This window comes from Aricia agestis, chromosome 7 (assembly GCF_905147365.1).
Source record: "Aricia agestis chromosome 7, ilAriAges1.1, whole genome shotgun sequence".
In the NCBI taxonomy this organism is placed as follows: domain Eukaryota; kingdom Metazoa; phylum Arthropoda; class Insecta; order Lepidoptera; family Lycaenidae; genus Aricia; species Aricia agestis.
Window position 1 is genome coordinate 14,123,802 of NC_056412.1, and position 25,624 is coordinate 14,149,425.

The 25,624-nt window shown below is 33.7% G+C and overlaps 1 protein-coding gene across 1 annotated transcript in view; it reads left to right on the plus strand.

Moving 5' to 3' along the window:
- LOC121728609 (cytochrome P450 4d2-like) overlaps positions 1–18,828 on the plus strand; it is a 46,498-nt gene extending 27,670 nt beyond the window's left edge. Inside the window, exons 4-11 of the mRNA XM_042116784.1 lie at positions 4,590–4,775; positions 5,002–5,071; positions 5,781–5,974; positions 8,093–8,202; positions 9,416–9,549; positions 9,749–9,849; positions 18,046–18,228; positions 18,670–18,828. Coding sequence (XP_041972718.1) covers positions 4,590–4,775; positions 5,002–5,071; positions 5,781–5,974; positions 8,093–8,202; positions 9,416–9,549; positions 9,749–9,849; positions 18,046–18,228; positions 18,670–18,824 — 1,133 coding nt within the window. The 3' untranslated portion in view covers positions 18,825–18,828. The remainder of the gene's footprint in view (positions 1–4,589; positions 4,776–5,001; positions 5,072–5,780; positions 5,975–8,092; positions 8,203–9,415; positions 9,550–9,748; positions 9,850–18,045; positions 18,229–18,669) is intronic.
- Positions 18,829–25,624: the final 6,796 nt, after the last annotated feature.

The window sequence follows — 25,624 nt, forward strand, 5'->3', positions numbered from 1 at the left end:
ATTCAAGAATCTTAGTATTTCTACATTCCTTGGAAGGGAAGCACAACAAAAACGTTCCATTGACTGACTCTGAAGTAGATGGTTAAGAAATGGTGCCTACATACTACATAATTTTGTTAAAGTAATACTAAAATAACTACTATTAATTAAAATGCTGACTGATTATTAAATAATAATAAACAAATTCTGTAACAATGTTTTATTTTAATCGATCACAATAATACAAAAATCAAAACACCAAGTATTTTCTTTAAATTGTGATTTTTATACGATTAAGGCGAGGCCTACTTTTTAATTTCCCGTCACCTAGTCAGAGTCCGATTACGAAGTGGAAAAAAAAATGGGATAAAGTACACAATTCTTGACACGTCATGAACCGTATACGTGTATATATATATATATATATATATATATATATATATATATATATATATATATATATATATATATATATATATATATATATATATATATATATATATATATACATGTCATATGTAAAATAACTAACGAGATTGTAAAAATATGTCGAAATATTTATAACTATATATTTATAATGTAACGAAAAAAATGTGTTAAATTAGGCAGAATATTCGCGTCCAAAGTCTATCAACATTTTACAATTTTACTAGTTTTATTACAATTATACACGAAATTACATATATATGAAATATAAGTAAAACAATCATAAAATCTCCTCTTAAAAATTACACAATCTTCTAAAACGTAAATTTATATGCAGTACCATAAGTATATATTTTTTTTGTTAAATAATTTATGTATTTATTTATTTATTTTTTAAAGTTATGAATTAATCTTGTTGCGAAGAAGATCACAAAATCGGTAAAATATTTTCTAGTGTTCATTTATTATTTCTTATTACTAAGATATCCTCGACGATATTTTCGTTTAAATTGTAACGTAAATTATTCATCACATATTTTAAAGAAGAAAAAAGGCGCTCCACGCTCACCTGCGTGGCTGGCACTCCTAACACCACCTTCGATAAAAGATATAGTTGAGGCTCCAACAAAGCTTTCTTATGCCAAAATGATAATATATTTTCATTTGGTGGTAGACGGGTATGGTTGGAAAAATTTTGTAATAGATTTGTGATATCAGCCCGAGTGTGAATATATCGAGCGCGTTGTTGAGATCTTTTCTCTCTTTCTGTTTGTGCCAACAGCATTTCCACTTCATCGTATAGTACTGAAACCGCCGAAGATGTACTCGGACGACAGACATTTTCGTCATCTTCTTGATTGTAAGAAGCATGATTTGCTTGTGTTTTCAAAATTTGTATCCAAGTGGTGTTTAGGTGTTGCAAAGCCAAAGCCTCCTCCTCTTTCGATAACACTACCTGGAATCGAGGATCTAAATATAATGCACCAAGGAATGTGGCATTGGCCATTAAAATATTTTGTCTATTTTTCATGAATATACAAATCTGTTGCGCTAGAGGGACTTGCACGTGTGAAGTATTTACGTAACATTTTGTCCAGTGGTAAAAAAAATCACTTAAAGTAAGCTGTTCTTCTTGTAACACCTTAGTGCATATTTTAGCAGGTTTCAGAGAACTTATCAAGTCATCAATAGTATCCCAAAAGGTGTTAGAACAATACAACGGATCCCCAGGAATTTCAGAGCAACAATCCTTCAGAGTTTTCAATCGCTCTAACATATCAAATGTCGAATGCCAGCGTGTGTTATTGTCTAAAATAGCCTTATTCTTTTTGGTCGATTTAATTAATTTTCTCATATTAGGTGTTCGCAGTTGCCTGACAATTGAGCGCGCTTGTTCAATCGTAGGGAGTGATTCGTCTTCTCTTAGCGCATCTTGAATTGCGAGTTGTAGTGAGTGTGCAGCGCACCGTACTGATGTAATTTCGTACGGCATATCATCATCGGATTGGAAAGTCACTTCCAGTATTTGGTTACCGTTGTATTCTGGACCCGAATCCGACTCATCGTCGTCACTTATATCGTCTTCTCTATGTTCTCTCAAAATGTCGTTCATAAGGCGAGTCAATTTTAACATATTGGCACCATTATCTGATGTGATTGAATAAATTTGATTAATATTTATTTCGTATTTCCTTATGATGTACAACAACTTTTCTCGAAGGTAATCTGATGTACTTCTATCCCACATCTCTGCCATACCTAAGGTTTTAATCACCACTGAGGCATTTTCGACATATTGGGCATTGACTGCGAAAAATGTTCGATCTAATCGAGTGGCACTGTCAATTTTTTGTGAAATTAATCTGCCTCTAATTTCTCTAGATATATCTTTTCGCACCTTTTCCGCCGTCTCTGTAACTAATGTTTTTATTGAGTGTGAATTCAAAGATTGGCATTCTCTCGGGCTAACGCCTGTCATTGCTATGATGTTCCTAAATGCCTGATCATCCATCAATAAAAATGGTCTTCCATGTGCTGTTACCAAGTCAACACATTGCGATTGTAAATATATGTACTTTGAGCTTTTTTTCAGCGATTTTAAAATGTCATTATCATTTTGATCACTTGTCTCTACAAGTTCTTCGCTTCTGTTTAACTTGTTTCGGTCTTTGACTATTTTGTATTCATCAGGATGATTCGAAGACAAGTGATAAAGTAAGTTTGTACCGTGTTCGCCCTGAAAGGCAAATAATATTCATTATTTTGAACCTAATATCTAGGCCTAACTTAAATTTATTATAAAAAAATAATAATAACATGTTTATTTTAATTTAATATTTGTGCTTTATAGAAAGAAAATAGACAACAGCTTATTTAAAAAAATAGCATATTCTTTATTTTATAATATTATTTTACTTTTATGTAATGAAATTTTTATCTGAAATAAAATATTTTATTTTATTTATGTAAACAAAAACCAGAGCCAATATTCTAAAATCATTCATAGTTTTATAAATTGTAGGCATAAAACTATTCGAAACCACTTTCACATCAAGGAAACATAGGTTTTTATATCCCGGAAAATTATAGTACCTACATATTCCCGCGGGATTCTCGATAGTATATTTACGCGGACGGAGCCGCGACAAACAGCTATTTAATCTTATCTTACTTCTTACTAATAATATTATAAATGTGAAAGTTTGTGAGGATGTATGGATAGATGTTTGTTCCTCTTTCACGCAAAAACTACTGAACGGATTTTGATGAAAATTGGCATGGTAGTAGTTTGGGCTCTGGATTAAAACATAGGCTACTTTTTATCCCGAAAAAGTACAGTGTTCCCGAGGGATACTGTATTTACGCGGGCGGAGCCGCGGGCAACAGCTATATACATAGTGTGTAGGAATAATGAAAAAATCCATACTAATTACTAACCTTAACGTTTGTTTCACAACCAGGGACTAAACATTTTGAATATTTAGTGTCTTTATCATATGTAAAGTATGCGTAAACCGCATTCTTCCGCTTTCTTCCCATTATTGTTTTTTAAATTTTTAATAAGAAACACCCAATAAAAATTAGCAACGTAGGTAAAACGCTTAGAGAATCAAACTAAAGTAACACGTCAAAACTATAATGCAATTAGCGAGCGAATGAAAATTGACTAATTAATATTGCCAGGTTCAGGGCTGGGACGCATGTAAGTTGCAACTACCCCGGATTGTTCAAGTCTTTACATGATAAGTTTCGAGCTGGCAACCGCGCCGCCGCCGCCGCGCCCGCGCCGCCCGTTGCGTAGGTACTCTGTATTTTTTCGGTACCGAAATGATTTTGGTTGGGGTACCAATATAATAAAGGTATAACGATACCATAAAAAAATTAAGGTATAATTTCATTATTTAGCGGTACCGGTACGGTAAATCGCTACCGTTTTGGCTCAACCTTTAAATCAAAGCGGTATCGTAATGTAATACCGGTATAATACCGGTATTACTGTACCGCTTTCAATCCCTCAAGACGTGGTCTGTCTAACGCGTCCAAAATGGGTCCATACAATATCAGGGACTGTGGAGCCCACAGTCATGAACCTGAGTGGATTCCACTTCAATAGTTTGGGCATTACACCACCTACCAATTTGTATCTGCCGCCTTGCTAAATGCATATTAGGTTTTGTTTTATTGTTATTTTTTTTTCCTCTTGTATTGTTGTTTTTTTTGTTTTTTTTTTTGTTTGTGCGTTTCTGATACTTGTATGGTGTGGTATCTTTAAATTTAAATGTACAGAACGTTTATTCAGTAATCTGGACATTTTGTGTAATGTCCAGATTACTGAATAAACGTTTATTTATTTATTTTATTTAATTAACTTGATAGATCAAGTATTGAGAATCTGTCAAAAAAGTTGTGAATAGCCTATTAGGCACTTTAGCAGAAAGTGGTGAAACAGGCCCTAATTGTTTTTGACCTTACATTTGTCGAAAAGAATGCAATGTTATAATATACAAGGTGTATCAAAACTAAGTGATAATACTTTAGGGTGTGTATTAAACCCCTACATAGAGTCCACTGTGAATGATGCAGCGCTAAAAGATTATTTTTTTCATCTTTGTATGAATAAATTCATGACGCGCGGGCTCTTGCCCATACAAATCACAAAAAATAAGGCATCTTCTCTTTCACAGGTCTAAGATGGAAGCTGCACAGAAAATTTTTGACGCCAGCTTTCCATTTTAACATCCTACAGAATTTTCTTCAAGTGTTTTTGAAAAACGAAAAGATTCTAGTGAAAAAGTTGAGCGAGCTTGCGAACGGGGAACCGGTCAATCTATTCCCGATCATTGCTTTGACGGCACTTGATAATGTCACTGGTAATTGTAATAAGCTTTTGTTAATGTCACTAATGCCTACTTAACTTAAATGAAATGAAGAATATTACAGAAAATGTCAAAATCTTTTTATTAAGTTAAAATCAAGTGATCATTATAATATTGCGGCAGTAAGACTCTACATTGTCATTTTAATAATTGCAATTTGCAAATTGCGTATCTGAAGCTGGTGCAGTATTACGAATAATTACAACAAAGATATTTTCAGAGTCAATAATGGGGGTACCAGCAAACGCTCAACTCCATTCTGATTCTGAATATGTGAAATCAATTGAAACGTAAGTACTTTATATTTTTAAATCAGACCATTTTCTAATGTTATATAATATTTAATTTTGTTTTTAACCCTGATTTTTTGTATTATATTTTAATATTAAATACCTTTTTGTCTTTCGTTGTTATGTGCAAGTCAAAAATGTCAGGGATCAAAGTCCCTGTTCTTTTTTTTTTTTTTTTTTTATGAAATAAGGGGGCAAACGAGCAAACGGGTCACCTGATGGAAAGCGTCTTCCGTCGCCCATGGACACTCGCAGCATCAGAAGAGCTGCAGGTGCGTTGCTGGCCTTTTAAGAGGGAATAGGGTAATAGGGGAGGGTAGGGATGGGAAGGGAATTTGGGAGGGTAGGGAAGGGAATAGGGTAGGGGATTGGGCCTCCGGTAAACTCACTCACTCGGCGAAACACAGCGCTAGCGCTGTTTCACGCCGGTTTTCTGTGAGAACGTGGTATTTCTCCGGTCGAGCCGGCCCATTCGTGCCGAAGCATGGCTCTCCCACGTATAAGTGTTCATATTATTATGAATATTTTAAATTGTATCATGTATTGTTTTCTTCAAAACACAGATTTTTTTATCACGTGCATGTATTCTTATTTAAATTACGTAAAACTTTAATATAGTTATTTTATTTAATTCTTATGTATTTTTCAAGACCACTTCAAAACATTATAAAAACTGGTTCTCTAGCATAGTGAAACTTATTTGTTGCAGAATTTCCCAAATAATAGCGATGAAAATGAGAAATCCTATAATCGCATCGAAACTAATTTTTAATTTATCGCCGTACAAAAAAATGCAAGATGATGCATTGAGGATTCTCCATGAGCAGAGTATGAGTGTGATAGAGAATAGGAGCAATGAATTGAAGAACAAAAACTTAAAAATGGCTGATCGTAATGATATTGGTAAGTAGCAATTCAAAATCAGGGCTATACTAGTTCTTGTATATCTAACACCAAAAATTCAAGGTGAGAAAGGCCCTAGAGCAAAACCTGCCAGTAGGTAATATTTTAAAAATATACATGATAATATGTTTTAAATTTTTAAAATATACATGATAATATTTTAAAAATATACATGGTAGGCAACATGTACTTCAACGTTCTGAAAATATTTGATTCAAATTTATTCAGAAATAAAACAATTTTTATTTATTTATTTAAAAAGGAATAGGAGCCAGGAGCCAAGAATAGGAAAAGGAACATAAGAAATTGTTAAAACATTATTTTATGCATCCGGAAGTAAACGAAACTTCTAAAGAATATTTCAGAATAAAATGTTTTCATTCCATTTGCAATGGAAAATTGGTTGGATGTATAATATAAAATAATATAGTCGTTACAATGTATTGGTCGATTTCCGTTTATTTTAATATCTGATACATTATCTTCATTTTGTTTTGCGAAACGTAGCATGCTCTCTTAGTTTTTCAAGTTAATTTGAATAGCTCCTAATGTTTTTCTTACAACGATTGAAGTTTTTTTAATGAATATAGCGTTAGCAACACAGGTTAGCAAGGATAACCAAGATGCGTAAAAATCTGTTTAGCGGTTCTGGAGATACAAGCTAATAAAGAATATTACATACAAGATACGCGCTAAAAACATTTAACCCTTTCTGGCAGTCGGGTAATAATAGGTTGGGGAAAAAGTCTTTTCGCATTATAGTGTAAAATCTCTTGAGCTATACCAACTGTATCGGGCTGATTTTGGTATCATTAAAAAGTTTTAATTTTACAGAAGACAATTCCAAATTCAAATTAGGTAAATGTGAGATTTTCATTTGTTTTTCTTATTGCATTATATGAGTGATTCTAATGAAGAAATTCGATACAATTTAAAATTTTATTACAAAAAAGGTAAAAATGCAACACAAGCCGCGAAAAAAATTTGTGATGTTTATGGACCTAATGCAGTATCTGTGAGAGTAGCGCAAATTTGGTTTAAGCTTTTTCAATCCGGAAATTTTGATATCAAAGATGCACGTCGCCCTGTTACGGACAAAACTGATGCCATTTTTGAAAAAGTGGAGCAAGATCGGCATATTAGTAGTTACGATGTAGCTGAAGAACTGGGGATTGACCACAAAACGGTTTTGGTGCATTTGGAAAAAGCTGTGTACACAAAAAAGCTCAATATTTGGGTGCCTCATGAGCTCACTGAAAGAAACCTAATGAACCGTGTACTTACTCATTTGTGATTCTTTATTACGACGTAATGAAACAGAACCATCTTTGAAGAAGCTGATAACTGGTGATGAAAAGTGGATCACATACAAGAACATGCGAAAAAGATCGTGGTCACAGGCCGGTCAGGCTTCACATGACTGTGGTGAAACCCGGGTTAACTCGCAACAAGGTGATGCTGTGTGTGTGGTAGGATTGGAAGGGCATTATTCATTATGAGCTGCTACCGCTAGGCAGGACCATCGATTCTGAAGTGTACTGCGAATAACTGATGAGAATAAAGCAAGAGGTTAAGAGAAAGCTGCTGGAATTAATCAACAGAGGGGGTGTGGTTTTTCATCATGATAACGCTAGACCTCACACATCTTTAGCCACTCAGCAAAAATTACGGGAGTTTGGCTGGGAGGTGTTAATGGATCCGAAGTATAGTCCTGACCTTGCACCTTCAGATTTCCACCTGTTTCGGTCGCTGCAGAATTCCTTAGGCAGTGTTCGGTTGACATCACAAGAGGACTACCAAAACCACTCGTTGCAATTTTTTCATCAGAAGCCCCAAAAATTTTATGGCAATGGGATCATGTCCCTACGTCAACAAAATGGCAAAAAGTTATCGAACAAAATGGCACCTATATACTTTAGTCAATTGAATAAAAACTAAAAAAGAAATAAAAACTTTATAAAAAAGCCTTTTGAATTTTTATATAAAATGCGAAGAAACTTTTTCCCCAACCTAATATATAAATTAAGCGTCTTGGTTTCGTGATAATTAATAGATCCTCCTATAGATCATATTATTATAATAGTAATTTTTTTATATCCTCCAAAACTATTTTTTTAGGTTTAAAAAATAAGCACGCGTTCTTAGATTTATTACTTTTATCGGAGGTAGAAGGGGAGAAAATGAATATTGAGCACGTGCGAGAGGAGGTTGACACCTTCATGTTTGAGGTTGGTTGAAATTTGATTTTTCCGATTACGACGATACCGGAACTAGGTATAATTATTTTGACAGTCTGTGTATAATTAACCCCCGAGTGAGTGAGGCTAAAATTTGGGTTGTTAGCTTTTAACTTTTGATTACCTAATGAAAAATATTATAGATAGATAATAATCTTATTATTATTGTTAATGATAATTTTGTCTTAGGGTCAATTCAGACCGCAACGCAACGTGTAGATATGCATTTCTAAAATTGTACTGAATTGACAGATTTCAATTATGTGAGACTCTAGCAAATCCATACAAAAGAAATGCATCTAGGTACGCGTCGCGTTGGGGTCTGAATTTATCCTTAGTTATCTTGAATGCTTTGGTCGTGTTCAGAATACATTTTTGGATTAGTTCTCCTTGAGGTGTAAATTTTCAACGAATTTTGAAATATTCACCCTAAACATAAAATTATTAAGTATAAGGTGTTTGACTGCAACGCTATTTGCAACTTTAAATACGGTACTCTAGGCATAGTTTTATTCATAGGTTCACATAAGCCAGAAATGGTAGCTAGCTCAATTATTACAATATATTATAATAATTCAGTGCTATAAAACATTATAATATATATTATATACACACACTAACCAATATTATAATTTATTTTAATGTTAAAACGTAACTTTACGACAGTATAATATGACTTCACAAAAACATACAGTTCTAATGAATGCTAAGAGTTGATCATAAATCGGTGCTAAAACGTCGCACTTTAAATTGTAAAACGCAAAAGCCCGAGGCAAATGCCTCATGCAAAAGACACTTTAATCGCCACAATTTGAATAGATTAACATCAAAATGTGCAGACGTTACTATTCAGCTGATATAAGTTATAAAAAGTTATAACTTATACCAGCTGAATAGTAACGTCTGAAAAGATGACCAAACCTGTTCAAAATAAAAGTATTTTGAACAGGTTTGGTCATCTTTTATAAAAAGATGACCAAACCTGTTCAAAATTACCTAAGTATATTATATTTTTTCAAAATTACTATATATTTTATTTACGTACCTAATTTTATAGTTATGAAAACAATAAGTATAATAATAAGCATAATCAAAGAAATCAATAGCAATGAAATTTTAACTGTAGATCGCTTCTGAAAGCAATTTTTGTAATGGTTCCTATTAAAGCTTTTAAAATTAATTTTATCTTTTAAATGTTTTTCAGGGTCACGACACAACTACATCAGGAATAGCATTCACGTTATACTGTATTTCAAAGAGCGAAGAGATACAACAGAAAATATTAGATGAACAGAGAAGTATACTTGGAGATGATTTAGGCAGAGATCCTACATACACGTGAGATTATTTGCCTTTCTACATTAAACTAATACTACTTTAAATACGAGAATGTTTTAATGAAAAAAAGAATCATGATAAATTTACAATACATCAAATGAATAATTTTAATAATATTAATAATAACCGTTATTATGATTATGCTAACAAAGACAAATATTATTAAATAATACTTAAATGCAATTTTTTATTTTTTCAGCGAGATACAACAGATGAAATATTTGGATACGGTTATCAGAGAAGGCCTTAGATTGTATCCATCAGTTCCTCTCATAGAACGGATGATAACCAAAGATTCTGGTATGTAGTTCGTCAGTTGTATATTTTAGTTAGTATATGTCTATATAACTAGATGTCCCGCGCGGCTTCGCCCGCGTGAATTAGGAATTTTACAGAAACCGTACATTTTCCCATAAAAAATATTTCCCCCGTTTTTCCCACATTTTCCTGAGTTTCTTCGGTCGTATTAGTCTTAGCGTGATAATATAATATAGCCTATAGTCTTACTCGATAAATGATCTATCTTACACTGAGATAAGTTTTTAAATCGGACCTGTAGTTCCTGAGATTGACGCGTTCAAGCAAACATACTCTTCAGGTTTATAATATTAGGTAAGTATAGATTTTTTTTAATTATCCCTTGACAAACTCGAGTCTCGATCTAAAAGACCATGAAATGGTATAATATGGTAGTGATAATGATGATGATGAATGTAATTTGAAAGCATAGTAGCATATGCTTTCTGTTCTTAAAACAACGCCGAAACTCCCAAACTTGTATCTATAAAGAATCAGGAGTTCTCTCAGCACCTTCCGAACCACGGTATACCAGGTATATCTCGGTGCAAAATCTTACTTGTTGTTAGCATATGCTTAGAATATTTCTCACGAAACCGAAGTCACCACATGTTTCCCTATAAGTTTTGAGGAGTTCCCTCGATTACTTATGGATCCTTCATCAAATCACCACTTTTGTGAATATAATACCAAATTGGGATGATACCCTATATACCAAAAGAAAAATTTTGAAAATCGGTTAACAAACGGCGGAGTAATCGTTGAATATAAGAAAACGAACATAACACCTCCCCCATTTTGAAAGTCCGTTAAAATTGTAGCCTATGTGTTATTCTGATGTATAAGCTATATTATTGTAAAGTTTCATTAAAATCCGTTCAGTAGTTTTTGCGTGAAAGAGTAATAAACATCCATACATCCACACATCCACACATCCACACATCCACACATCCATACATCCATTCATCCATACATCCAAACAAACTTTCGCCTTTATAATATTAGTAGGATAGTAGGATTTAAAAATGAGTCGTTGAATGTGTTGCTAAGCGCAAAACTCGAGAACGGTTGGACCAATTTCGCTAATTCTTTTTTAACCGACTTCCAAAAAACGAGGAGGTTATATATTCGGCTGTGGATATATTTTTTATTTTTATTTTTGTATGTTCGACCACTACTCCGCCGTTTGTGAACCGATTTTCAAAATTTTTGTTTTGTTATATTAGGTTTCACTCCAATTTGGTCCCTTTTTCACAAAAATGGTGATCTGATGATGGGATCCATGAGTAATCGAGGGAACTCCTCAAAATTTATATGGAAACATATGGTGATTTTGGTTTTATGAGAAGCATCCTAAGCATATGCTACCAAAACGCAAGATTTTGCACCAAGGTATACTATGGTTCCGAAGATACTAAGAGAACTCCGGATTCCTTATAAATACAAGTTTGGGGGTTCCGGCGTTGTTTTAAGAACTGAAAGCATATGCTGCTATGCAAATTGCATTCATCATCATCATCATCATCATCACTACCATGTCAGGGTCACCAATGTCACAACTCACATGGTTGTATATGGATACAATATACCTACACACAACACCATAAAATATAATCATTCATCACGTTATGTCCTTATTTATTTGGCATTTCAAAGCGATTTTTATACAAAAAAATATACTTAATGTTGTTTCAAAATACATAATATTTCAAGTACCACAAAATTAAACATAAGTAACAAATTCAACCTTTACTCCAGAGCGTAAGGCACACATTTGGGTTGGAATGAAGGAAACGGGTCACTATGGAAAAAAGACTTAAAAAATTTTTTCGTCAAAATTTTAACCTCTTATAACCACCCTTTTTGAATATACCAATCGATAGGGGGCGCCAAGAGGAGCAAAAAAGCTCAGATAAACTTTTCTCAAAAATCAACCCCTGTCGAATGACAGGCCGAAATGTGACCCTTGTTAGTACGGAGAAAATACTTTGAAAAATTTGGACGAAAAAATTCAACCTCTTATAACCACCCCTTTTGAATACACCAATCGATAGGGGGCGCCAAGGGGAGTAAGAAAACTCAGATAAACTTTTCTCAAAAATCAACCCCCGGCCAGATACAGGCCGATATACGAACCTCGTTAGTATGGCGAAAATACTTGGAAAAATTTTGACGACAAAAAACAACCCCCTATGACCACCCCTTTTTATTATACCAATCGATAGGGGGCGTCAAGGGAAGCAAAAAAGCTCAGATAAACTTTTCTCAAAAATCAACCCCTGTCGAATGACAGGCCGAAATGTGACCCTTGTTAGTATGGCGAAAATACTTAGAAAAATTTGGCTAAGGTTTAGGAACCTACGTCAATTAAATGTTGGTGACATGGGTTAAGGAGGATTGTTTTGGGTGAGAAAAACTCCTACTTACCGTTTCCACCGCCAGTAAACTCTCCGTTTAGAAGAAATTTGCATTTGAGATTTTCGTAATCTTCAAATAAGATCATCTGTTTTCTGATGTTTACGAAGTATTTTTAAGGCATCTCAAGGCTGTGATGAGTGGGTCTTACTTAACTACTCAGCCACGAATACCGAAGGGGGGGGGGGGACGGGGGGGGGCGCAGCCCCCCTAAAGGGGGGGGCTCGGGTGGCGCAGCCCCCCGCCAAAACAAAAACAAACACAATCCAGTAAGTCCAAAAGTAGGTTATGTTAGGTTGGAACTTATACCACAACACCCAGAAATAGGAGCCCCGCGTAGCGGGGCTCCGTCGACTTTCTTTTGTAGTAGTTTGTCAAATAAATTGGGGTAGGTTTGTAAACATTTACCAAGATTAAGATAATATTAAGGGGTTGAAGTGTTTTCGCCATACTAACGAGGGTCACATTTCGGCCTGTCATTCGACAGGGGTTGATTTTTGAGAAAAGTTTATTTAAGATTTTTTGTTCCCCTTGGCACCCCCTATCGATTGCTATAATAAAAAGGGGTGGTCATTGCGGGTTTATTTTTTCGTCTTTTTCCCATAGTGCCCCGTTTCCTTCAGGCCAACCGAACAAAAAAATTACAATGTTGGCGTTGCGTTCTTTGGCGCATTCAATTATTGAATGCGCCAATACGAAAGTTGAATGAAAGAAGATGACGAAAATTGAAGATGAAAGTACACAGTGTGGACATACATAGCTAATCTACATCGTAATAGGAATAAGAAACACAATCGCAATTAGTATAAAAAATATTTCGTTTATACGGTTTATATTTACACGATTTTGATACATTTGATACATATACAGATCGAATTCCTATGCAAGTTTATAGGTACAATAATTGCCTAGCGGCTAGCACGTGTTTACTGTTCAATTCGATTTTTTCAAATGTATTGTTAAAAATTATCTACCTGATATTTGTGAGCACGACGTCTGACTCTTAAGGCCCTATACTATGCAAATTCATGTTTTTATTTTCGATAAATCTTTGACCAGAAGTAATTATAAGCATTCAAACATTTTTTGTAGGTTTGTTACGTTCCTTCCCACACTTTTTCAGTGGTAAAATGGATAAAATTTTGATTTATATCCATTTTACCACTGAAAAAGTGTGTTAAAAAATAATACTTTCAAATTTTTATTTCTTCTAGCATTCAGCGAAAACAAATAAGTACAGGAAAAAATATTTTTATGCCAAAATGTTTAAATTATGATTTCGAAGGCAGCCATTGTCTTCGTTTTTGATAAATAATAACAATAAATGATAAATCATTGAGATCACAAATTCGGACGAATTGTTGATATTCAAAAGCAAATATTGCTTTGAATATTTGCCACAAGAAATCCACAGGCGTTTTGATAGATAATGGTTGAATGACAATCAGTCAAATCTGTCAATCAGTGACTGATTGTCTATTATAGAAAACTTAAAGTATGTTCACAAATATATCCCAGTATACTGGCCAGAGCTCCTTAGGTATAGAAATTGTATGGAATTGCCGTGGTCCCCTACCATTGATTCGTTTCGGAATATTTGCCAGTGCTTTTTCGTATATATATCTCTATGTTTTGATATAATTACAATACGTCACACTTGTATAACTAGTGGAATACCAGTACAATACAGCGCCGTAATTTGACGTCATGATCACTAGTCAGTAGACTGGGTTTTTATTCGGAACCTAGTCAACATTTTTGGTATACAAATATTACAATATTGTTTTGTTTCCTAATTATTTCGTGAGAGACTACCTAATAAGATGCTATTTGATAATTTACATTCACCAAACGATCATTTTTACGTTTTTGATAGGTTTGAAAGTCATAAAAATATGTAAATATTCATTATTACAGCTAAGTCAGAAAACAATGTACAGAGTATCGCTACACAGAGACAGATTATGACGTATGTGTCGAAACATTATAAAATGATAACATTATGTTATTTTATTGAACATGTCCAATCCATAGCAATGAAAAGAATCATTGCATCTTAGCACTGGGGTAGTAAAATCTGCACAAGAAATCGTAAAAATAATATTATCATGCGGATTGATATAGATTTATAGATACACCATGATTTTTGGTGCATCACGAGAGGAAATAACTAAGGATTCTTTACAGAAAAAAGAATATTGATCGAAATGAAAATATGTCCTAAAACCTTAATATTTGATTTTATTAAAAAATATTTTTTATGAATTAAAATCGTGACGGCATTTAAAAGTAAAGTGTAAAGAGATTGCATTTTATGCAATTATTAATTCTCATATGTAACTTAATTCTCACATACTCACGACGATTTGATGCAATGTAGGTTACATAGTACATACGTAGGTTGTTGGTAAGTTGGAATATTATTATTAGTCTTGTTCACTCCCATAGTCCCATACAGTCAACATAAGAGCCACTTTTATGCTTTTAATTAAATTAAGTAACAAAATTGGCCAAGTGCGAGTCGGACCCGCGCGCGATTTATCATTATAGAGCAAAAAAGACCAAATAATTTGTTTTTTGTCTGAGATCCTACTTTGATCATTTATGTGATCGTCATGGGTCTACATCTTATATTTTATTAAAGCTATTTCAATAAACCCAAGCACAAAAAAATATTTGAACCCTTCTCATTGATGTCGTAAAATAAGCTCTATATTTTCCAGCAGTGAGCGAGCTGACGATGTTGAATTGTAGCTTAGAACTTTTGAATCTACTTTACAGAATTTTAAATCTACTTCGGTATTAATACTTTGGGGTCTGTATGTGTCTCTTATAATATAACTAGCGACCCGCCCCGGCTTCGGGTATAAAATATATAACCACTGAAAAAATTATTAAAATCGATTCAGCAGTTTTGACTTATATTCATTATTACTACCCGTGCCCCGCATTGGTCGGTACCGCCGCAAAAGCTACGTCCCGCAATTTTCAAATCTGTAATATCTTCGAAAATATTCATTTAAATCATATGATGTAAAGGGCCATATAAATCTACATTAAATCAACAATGTATATAAGTTATTTAATCGGATAAGGATTAATGCTGTATTTATTAAAATTGCTTCGAATATTAGCCATTATTTGTCGTAAAAAGTAAATAACAAAAAATGTTATTGTGGGATATCCATAAGAGATAGACATAATATACTTTCGCAGAGTTTTCTGTAGACCTTTTCAATGTGTACAATACTTGGTACATTGTTTTGATAAATCTCGTAGGGTTCAGTCTGCGTTTACAATGTAAGCGGGAAAAAAATGTAATTATTTACGACATCACATTAGAAACCCCAAAAAAACAGTATTTCTCCACTATTTAATGAATGTTATTATACTTATAAACCTTCCTCTTGAATCACTCTATCTATTAAAGAAAACCGCATCAAAATCCGTTGCGTAGTTTTAAAGATTAAACGGAACAAAGGGACATGAGGGAAAAAAGCTACTGTGGTTTATAATATGTATATTAGATATTATAGAGGTTCACTGTGAAAATAGCAGCGCTAAAAGAGTTACTTTTGAATTCCATGTTTCTATGGAAAATACGCCAATATCATGAATACGGTATTTCTTTGTAACTATTTTATAGCATATTCATAATGTTGGCGTATTTTCCATGGATAAGACGTATATTATGCAATGAACTATATTAAATGGGTAATACTTTATTTTGTTATAAATTGTATTATTATAAGGAAATACTTTTTTTATGTTCGTGAGTACAGAACAAACATCATATATAAATAATACATAATTTTATTATAATACAAAATTCATTAAAGATTTCGTTTATTAAGTGGTGAACATGGCCTCTCTGTTAATCATTACTCTGTATGTCGAGTTTACCACGTGATCACATTATTTCTGAAAATATTAAAATCGACGACGGCTTGATATGTAAATATGTACCTTTCGAGCGCCATCTATTGAGCTCGTTGGTCGCAAATTTTAAAATGTCAGTTGCCTATAATCCCGCCTTAACAAATTGTAATAAGAATTAAGATACGTAGAATATTAAATATACTTACGCGATGGTTAGTAGGTAACTAAAAAGAGTGAAATTATTATTTTTAACAAAAAATTAAAACCGACTTCCAAGGTAAAAACAATAATAACATCCTTATAATATGAACCAAAAAGTATTAAATAATTTTTCCTATCTAATAGTGCCTTTTTCCGAATTCGGCTAAACCTCAACTATTTCTGTACTTAATCTTCATAATTTTGAAGTCGGTGCGAGTTCCAAAAGTTTCAAATATTCTGTCAGAGAACTAAAGATTCAGCTATCTGGTACCGACTTCAAAATGATGAAGATTGAGTACAGAAATAGTTGAGGTTTAGCCGAATTCGGAAAAAGGCACTATTAGATAGGAAAAATTATTTAATACTTTTTGGTTCATATTATGAGGATGATATTATTGTTTTTACCTTGGAAGTCGGTTTTAATTTTTTGTTAAAAATAATAATTAAAAATATTCTTTGAAATACGAGGATGGTTCTTACGGAGAGAAAAATTCTAAAAAAAAAATTAAATTTCCTGAAAAAGTCTAAAAACAACACTTTTCTATACTCCCACACAAAAGTTAAAGAATCGACTGTTAGGCGATACGAAGTTCGCCGGGTCAGCTAGTATGAAATAAATGTATTATTTCATTATCCTCCTAATAACTAAAGAAACCAATCAATACAAAGATAACCTTGTCTACAAAGACACTTTTCTCACGAGTTACTCAAACACAAAACATTGTATCATCATAACTGCCTGTATATACGCGGATGAGGACATCTAATTCTAACCTATCAATCATGTCAACAGATTACTAATTATTGTCGTCTCTATTATATGTATTTAATTTTGTTACGCCGATTCTTCTCGTCAGGCTAATTCACTTATTTATCATCAATATACTCAATATAATTATTTATAATTTATATCAATAAGCACAATAATTCTAAAAGTGTAAGAAATGTATCTAAATTTTAACGGTTTAAACGTCAGTAAGTAACAGGCAGACGAATACAATATTTTCACGTATACAAGATGTTAGTGTAAACACCGTTGTCCTTGAAACCGTCAAATGAGACCGTCAAAATGAACAACTTTTTCTATGTAATATGTAATTTAAAATGTTATACAGTGTGTTAGTGTAAACACCGTTATCCTTAAAACCGTCAAATGAGCCCGTCAAAATGAACAACTTTTTCTATGTAATATGTAATTTAAAATGTTATACAGTGTGTTAGTGTAAACACCGTTATCCTTAAAACCGTCAAATGAGCCCGTCAAAATGAACAACTTTTTCTATGTAATATGTAATTTAAAATGTTATACAGTGTGTTAGTGTAAACACCGTTATCCTTAAAACCGTCAAGTGAGCCCGTCAAAATGAACTACTTTTTCTATGTAATATGTAATTTAAAATGTTATACAGTGTGTTAGTGTAAACACCGTTATCCTTGAAACCATCAAATGAGCCCGTCATTATGAACAACTTTTTCTATGAGAACAATACTGGGAACTCAAAAAAATCCATCTTCATACCCATACAAATTGCCGATCTGGGCAGTATGAGTCATATGGGTATGAAGACGGCATTTCTTTTTTTGAGTTCCCAGCATTGTTCTCATTGAAAAAGTTGTTCATTTTGACGGGCTCATTTGATGGTTTCAAGGACAACGGTGTTTACACTAACACACTGTATAACATTTTAAATTATTGGTTTTCAGAAATATCAGGACTCACAATCAAAAAGGGCTCGTCGGTGTTAGTCAATATTTTGGAAATACAAAGACATCCTGATCTCTACGACAATCCCCTGGAATTCCGACCTGAGAGATTCGAAGCGGGCAGCTCAGGGAATAACGCTTTCAACTGGCTGGCTTTCAGTGCTGGTCCCAGAAATTGTATAGGTGAGAGCAATCAAGGCAAACCCTCTTTTATTACCTTACACGATAAAAATAAGAATAACGGAAATACAAAGACAGATAAGTTTTAAATATTGTACGGATGGCGCTTTCCGTAGTGATGAATTAAAAAATTGAAGAGATATTGTAAGATTTTTCGTAAGTTAAATAGATTCGCCTTATTCCTTTAAAAAAGTTAGCCATATTCCACCAGAGGAAGAGTTATGTTTAATTTCTTTTTTAAGATCAAAAAATCAGTTTTTTTTTGGAATTTGAAATTGGTTCTTTCTATTCCTGTAAAAAAAGGTCCGCCTTATTCCACCATAAAGAAAATTTTGTTTTTCTAGAATTTATCTGTATAATTATTTGGTCAACGCATCCGGTAAGGAAGCGCCTTTACAGGTTATTAATTTGTAGAAAACATGATGAGCATATATTCGATTTCAGGTCAAAAATTCGCCCTGATAGAGATGAAGGTGACAATATCAGCGGTGGTGAAGAGTTTCAAGTTGTTCCCCGCGAGCGAGCAGCCGGTCTTGTGCGCCGACCTCATACTCAGATCCGAAAACGGCATCAAAGTCGCATTCACCAAAAGATATTAAACGCCAATTTTTATAAGCCTTGTTAAGAGGAGTCCACACCGCCGTTTTTCCATACAAACGTCCCCTGTTTCCAATGTTTCCCTGGATAATGCCGTTAGAGTTATGATTTTTTTCCTGAATATCTATGGCCACTATTAGCATGTCCCTATGTTTTCTTTTTTTCATAATTTTATTATTAAAAAAGATAAGAACGTCCAAAACCCCAAAAAAATGGCCAGATTTTCCTCTGTGTTCAAACACCCAGAAAACAAAACTGGCTAGAATATACAAAAAAATAAAACATAGGAACACAGCTCAAGCCTTGCTTTAATTCTTAATGAAAAAAGTACTTAAATCGGTTAAGTTTTGGAGAAGGAATCAGCGGACAACGAATCGAAGATTTTCTGTTCTTTTATTAGAACTTTTGTCGTGTTGTCTCTATCGCGCTCTACGGTGGGAGACTTGAGATTGGTGAGACAGCAATACATTTTCAAATACCTATTTTCAATTTCTCTCGCCCCTGGTGTATCCTCTTAATATTAAATGTGAATTCTATTTAGGTAGTTAGGTACTTTTTGTTATTTTAATTTAATAATAAAATAAAAGAAAACTATTATGGTTATATAGATAATTTCCTAACAATGAAAATAAAATGAAATTTAAAAAGTACTCAAAGACATTAAAGAAAATAATAAAACTAACTCAAAAAGCGCAAAATACATACAAAATAAAAATGTCTAAAAACAAAACAAAGTCTATTTGGAATATTATCAAACAAACTAAAATAAATTTACCTCGGGATAATATATCAGAAATTATAGTAAATGGCAACACGATCACAGAACCAAAGCAAATTTCAAACGCATTTAATAATTACTTCGTAGACAAAATTGACCCCATCCCTGGACACGGCAAAAATATTACAAACAATATTCCATCTACAATGAATTCATTTTTTATCGCCCCCAGCACACCTAAAGATATACAGAAAATTATTCAAGGTCTAAGAAACTCAAAGAGTGTTGGTTGGGATGAAGTATCAACTCCTGTGATCAAAAACGTTAGTGAAATAGTGTCTGGTCCCTTAAGCTATGTCCTAAATTTGAGTATAGTATGCGGCGTATTCCCGGAAAAACTAAAAAACTCCGTCATCACGCCATTATTTAAGAAAAATTACAAAAAATTACTAAATAATTACAGACCTATAGCCTTGACATCCGTGATCTCAAAAATCTTTGAAAAACATATTAACAATCAGTTATACAATTATTTAGAAAAATATAACCTACTATGTAAGGAACAAAAGGGCTTCCGTCGTAACATGGATATAAACAGGGCCATTTTTGATTTTCTAAAGATAGTACTGAATAATGTAGATAATGGAAATCCGATATGCTCTATATTTTGCGACATGACCCAAGCCTTTGATTACATTGATCACAAAATCTTAATAAAAAAACTTGAGGCATATGGTATTCGCGGAAATGCATTGAGACTAATAGAGTCGTACCTATCAAATAGGAAAAAGTATACAAAAATAAAGCGAATAAACACCAAAACACTGCAGGAGGACGTGTTTATATCTGAATTGAGATATTTGATTTATGGCATTCCACAGGGTGGTGTTTTGGGCCCTCTTCTATTCATAATCTATATAAATGACTTCCCTAAAACAACTGACAAACCAATGACACTCTTTGCGGATGATAGTACCTTAACAATAGCTTGTGACATAATAAGTAATTATGAAAATGACATTAATAAAACTTTGACATATATAATATCTTGGCTAAACAATAATAATTTAAAAATTAATTTAAACAAAACTAGCATCATACACTTCACACAAAGAAAATCTCCTCCCGAAATTAATGTGCACTATAGTAATACAAAAGTTAACCGCGTAGATGACTGTAAATTTTTAGGAATTAATATTGATAGTAAGCTAAACTGGAAATCACACATAGAAAAACTTAGCAAAAAAAATTGTAGCTGTTCTTATGCACTTGTTCAGCTAGCTCCTATCATGAACACTGATGGAATATTAACTGCTTATCATGGTATGGTTGGATCTCTCTTACGCTATGGTATAATATTTTGGGGAAATTCACCTGAAAAAGACGTAATTTTTAAAATGCAAAAACGATATATTCGGGCAACGTTTTGGTTTGCAGGTAACGGATAGCTGCAAGGCATATTTTCTCAAGCAAAAAATTCTATCACTTCCGTCCTTGTATATATTAGAAATGGTACTATTTGTTTATAAAAATCCTGAATTATTTTCAAAAACTTCTGAGGTCGTAAAAAGAAACAGGCGTGACCACAGTATAGCAATATTAGTCCCTACAGTAACGAAACGCCTTTGATGTCGCACGATGCCGCCACCGATGACAGGTACCGAGCAGATATGCCAGGGTTGCCACGGAACGGGAAATAAAATAAAAATAAAATATTGTGCTTGTAATGGAAATGTTATCATTTAATCTGTTTAATCAGCGTGTTATATTTATAATTTACATGTTATGTCGTACTGCCAAATATTTACGTGAAACTTTATTTATAAATGATTTAAGTTCTCTATTAAAAAATTTAATTAACCCATCAAGCCCCATAAACTCACCGGTGAGGGAGAAACAATAGAATAACAATAGATTTCCAAGGATCCACGAATCACGATCGAAGGATTAACAATGAAGACGCATTCGAAATTTCGAATATATAAAATATCCAATAATTAATCACACGTCAGGTGTAAGAGAAGCACTTCAAAACTAGGGACGTCAGACGTACCAATTTCTTGGTACACATACGGTTTTGGTTCCACGTACCATGTACCAAGACTACTTGGTTCTTGTACGCAAAAATACCAAGATTGGCCCTTGACCGACCAAAATACACTGACCATATAGAATAACCGGCAAATTTCAAAGATGCATGTAAAAAAACATTCCAATCAGATTTCCTTTATAATATAAAACTTTTTTATAGCAAGCAGTCTCGATAAACAGTTGTGTTGTGTCATGTGTGTAAAAATGTTTTTTCGAAATCTCAATTTGTTTACTTCGGACTTCTTTTCCATTGTTTGGCTAAGCAAACGAACCCTCGTTTCTTATAAAAATCTTCGTTATGAATCATTTATCTATTTTTTTCAATATATTTTACACTAGCTGTTGCCCGCGACTTCGTCCGCGTGGACTTCAGTTTATAGCGCGCGGTGTCAATAAAATTGGTGTCAAAAGCTTTTTCGAAACCCTGGTACCCCTTAAATCAAAATACCCAAAACAGCCGTGTAGTGTGCACATAATATGATTTTTTTTAAATTAAACTTTTTTATACCAAGCTTATTTAGCGTTACAACTTTCACAACTTAGCTGCATAATGCATTACACAACTTTAGCTTTGCCCAATACCCATAAACTATTTGGTATATTTTATTATCGGTAGACTGTTGTTTCTGATATCTATGTTGGTAAGTGAGTTATTTAATAACATGTATAACAATCGAAAGAATCATCAAAACATTAACTCAACATGGTACTGGTACCATGTTGAGTTAATGTTATTAATAATATGATGTGATGATTTTATAGAAATACATATGAGTAAGCGATAGCGCGATCTAGGCGACCCTTGGCGCCATCTGTTCCAGTTTTTGGAACTAACTTAATTTGAACAAATTTACGCATAAACACCCCCTTACAACCCCTTTTTCCAGTAAGAAGTAGCATATGTCCTTTCTTAGGCTTTAGACTATCTGTGTACAAAATTTCATTACAATGGGTTCAGTAGTTTTGGCGCTGTTGTTTTTGAATTTGATATCTAAGTTGGTAGGTGAGTTATTAGTTAGTAACGTGTATAACAATCGAAAGAATCGAAAAATCTAATTCAACATGGTACCACCTCTTATAGAAATACGCATGAGCAAGCAATAGCGCGATCTAGGGGACTCTTGGCGCCATCTGTTTTGCATTTTTGGAACTTACTTAATTTGACCAAATTTACGCATTTTCACCCCCTTACAACCCCTTTTTCCAGTTAAAAAGTAGCCTATGTCCTTTCTCAGGCTTTAGACTATCTGTGTACAAAATTTCATTACAATCGGTTCAGTAGTTTTGGCGTGAAAGCGAGACAGACAGACAGACAGACAGACAGAGATACTTTCGCATTTATAATATTAGTATAGATTTTATACCCGAATTATGCAGTATAATATCAAAAAGATAATGCAGTTCAAAATGATATTTCTTCTGTGCGTTCGATGATTACTGCCCTCTATTAACAGTATACGAAATTGAAATATTAATTTTTTCCACTGGGATGCGACTTCACAGTTTGTCATGACTTGGGCACGTACCTGGGTATTTACCCATCTACCCGGTATTTACCCTCACGTACCCGGTAAATACCCGTATCTACCCAAAAGGGCGGGTAGATAAAATTCAATACTTAAGTCACAACCACCTCAAGAACGGTAATAGCTAGAGAGTTGAAATTTTCACAAATTGTGTATATCCGTTGCCACTATAAAAACAAATACTAAAAGCAAAATAAAATTAATATTTAAGGGGGGCTCCCATACAACAAACATGTTTTTTTTGGCCTTTTCTGCTATCTTATCAATAATAGCAAAATGTAGGTACTTGAATTTTTACACAGTCTTTAGATGGATGTTAACTTTAATATTTAATAATAATATTAATATAAAATAAAAAAATTAAGAGGGGCTGCCATACAAAAAACACAAATTTTGTCCTAATTTTTCTCTATAATGGTACGGAACCCTTCGTGCGCGAGTCCGACTCGTACTTGGCTGATTTTTTTTATTTACATTCTATTATTTTATTAATAATTTAAAATATTTGAAAAACCTTTAAAATATTTAAAAAATATATTAGAAAAAATATTAGAAGACCCTTGAAAATTACTTTTAAAATAGACAATGTATAAGTACCTGGTTAAAGAAATTATATAAAAAATATATAGGTATAATTTTTTATTATTTATACATATAACACGTCCTATCTTATATAAAATCTGATTTGCTTTGATTTGCTTCTGATTTTTTTAGCTTCTCATTCTGCTAGCGATCTGACTTCTAGACATTGAACTAGTCGTTTTGAATTTCTTCTTTGTATGGCACGCATCCATTGATGCGTCTATATATTTATTATTTATCTTTATTTACAGAAGATTTTGTGGGGCTCGTCTTTTTAATCTTTTGAATGTTCGGTTTGGTAGAGTTTTTATCAATTTTTTTGCCAATATATTGGGATGTCATTTTATCCTTTTACAATAGTTTGGAAGGGAGTTTTTAATTTTCTCTTTTACATACTTGATTTTTAGATAATTGTAGGTTTGGCTATTCGTAACATAATATGGGGCTCCAGTTATTGAACGCAGGGTTTTAGATTGGAATCGTTGTAGAATTTCTGTGTTTGATGTGGAGGTTGTGCCCACAACTGCATCTCATAGGTCCAGATGGGTTTGAGTATGCTTTTATACAAAATAAGTTTATTTTATCAGCCAGTAAAGCTTTCGTAGCTGCTTGTCTAAAGCCTTTCTTTTGTTCCATATATGTGTTCTCCATGTTAATCGCCTGTCGAGATAAAGTCCTAGGTATCTAACATCGTTTGACTGTAGTATTTTTATCCGATTAAGTTCTACTTCTGGACATGTTTCGTGTCTTAATGTGAAAGTTACATGGACAGATTTATTCTCGTTGGCTTTTATCCTCCAATCTTTTAACCACTATGATATTTCGTTTAAGGTTCTTTGCAATTTTGCCGATGCTCCATGGGCTGTTTGGTCTACTGCGAGGATTGCTGTGTCATCTGCGTATGTATATGTCAGAGCTTCATCAGTACTTGGAAGGTCTAATGTGTTTAGAAGGTAGAGATAAGGGCCCAATATACTGCCTTGCGACACTCCTGCTTCAATTTCATGGAGACATGTGACACTATCTCCGTACTCAACATAGAAATACCTATTGCTGAGGTATGCGTTTATAAAGAGGTAGAAGTTTAAGGGTGGCTTTTTACGAACTTTATACAACAGTTCAAGATGCCATAATCGATCAAAGGCCTGTGATATGTCCAGAAAAATTGTAAGATTTGCTTTCAAAAGCTTTTTGAATTTCTTCTACCAGTCTGTGTACCTGCTCCACGGTCCCATGCGCTTGGCTTGCCCGAATTGGTGATCGGATAACAGTTTACTCGCTCTGATTTCTGGCATCATGCGTTTCAGGAAGAGTATTTCTAAGACCTTGGAGGGCACTGGCAGAAGACTTATAGGCCGGTGAGATTTTTCATCCTATGGATCTTTTCCGGGTTTGGGGATTAATATTATAATCTCTACTTTACATTGCGGGGGGACAATTTTTTTTAAATACACGCGGATTTGTGTGAGATATTTGATTCTACTTTCTGGTAGCTCTTTTAGTATTTTTGGTGAAATGTTTACGCCAATTTTCATGCTGGGGAAGATTGTTAAAGTGGTTCCCTTAAACGAGGATATACCATTGGTGACTTTTTTGTGGTGAACGCGCTGACTTGTGTTTTGGTGCGATTAAATTAGACTGAGTTACGTCTACCCCATTCCACCCCGAGAAATATGCGAGAAGTCACATTATCTGTACTATCATCTGCATAGCAATGAATGCCATTGGTCTGTAACATGTCATTGATATGCTGTATGAATAGGGTAGGCGAGAGCACACAGCCCTGAGGGATACCAGCGTCAACAGATAGAGTATCAGAGCATTCACCATCAACTACGACTGCTAAGAAACTTGTGACCCTCTTGCATTATTTCTTGGATGTATG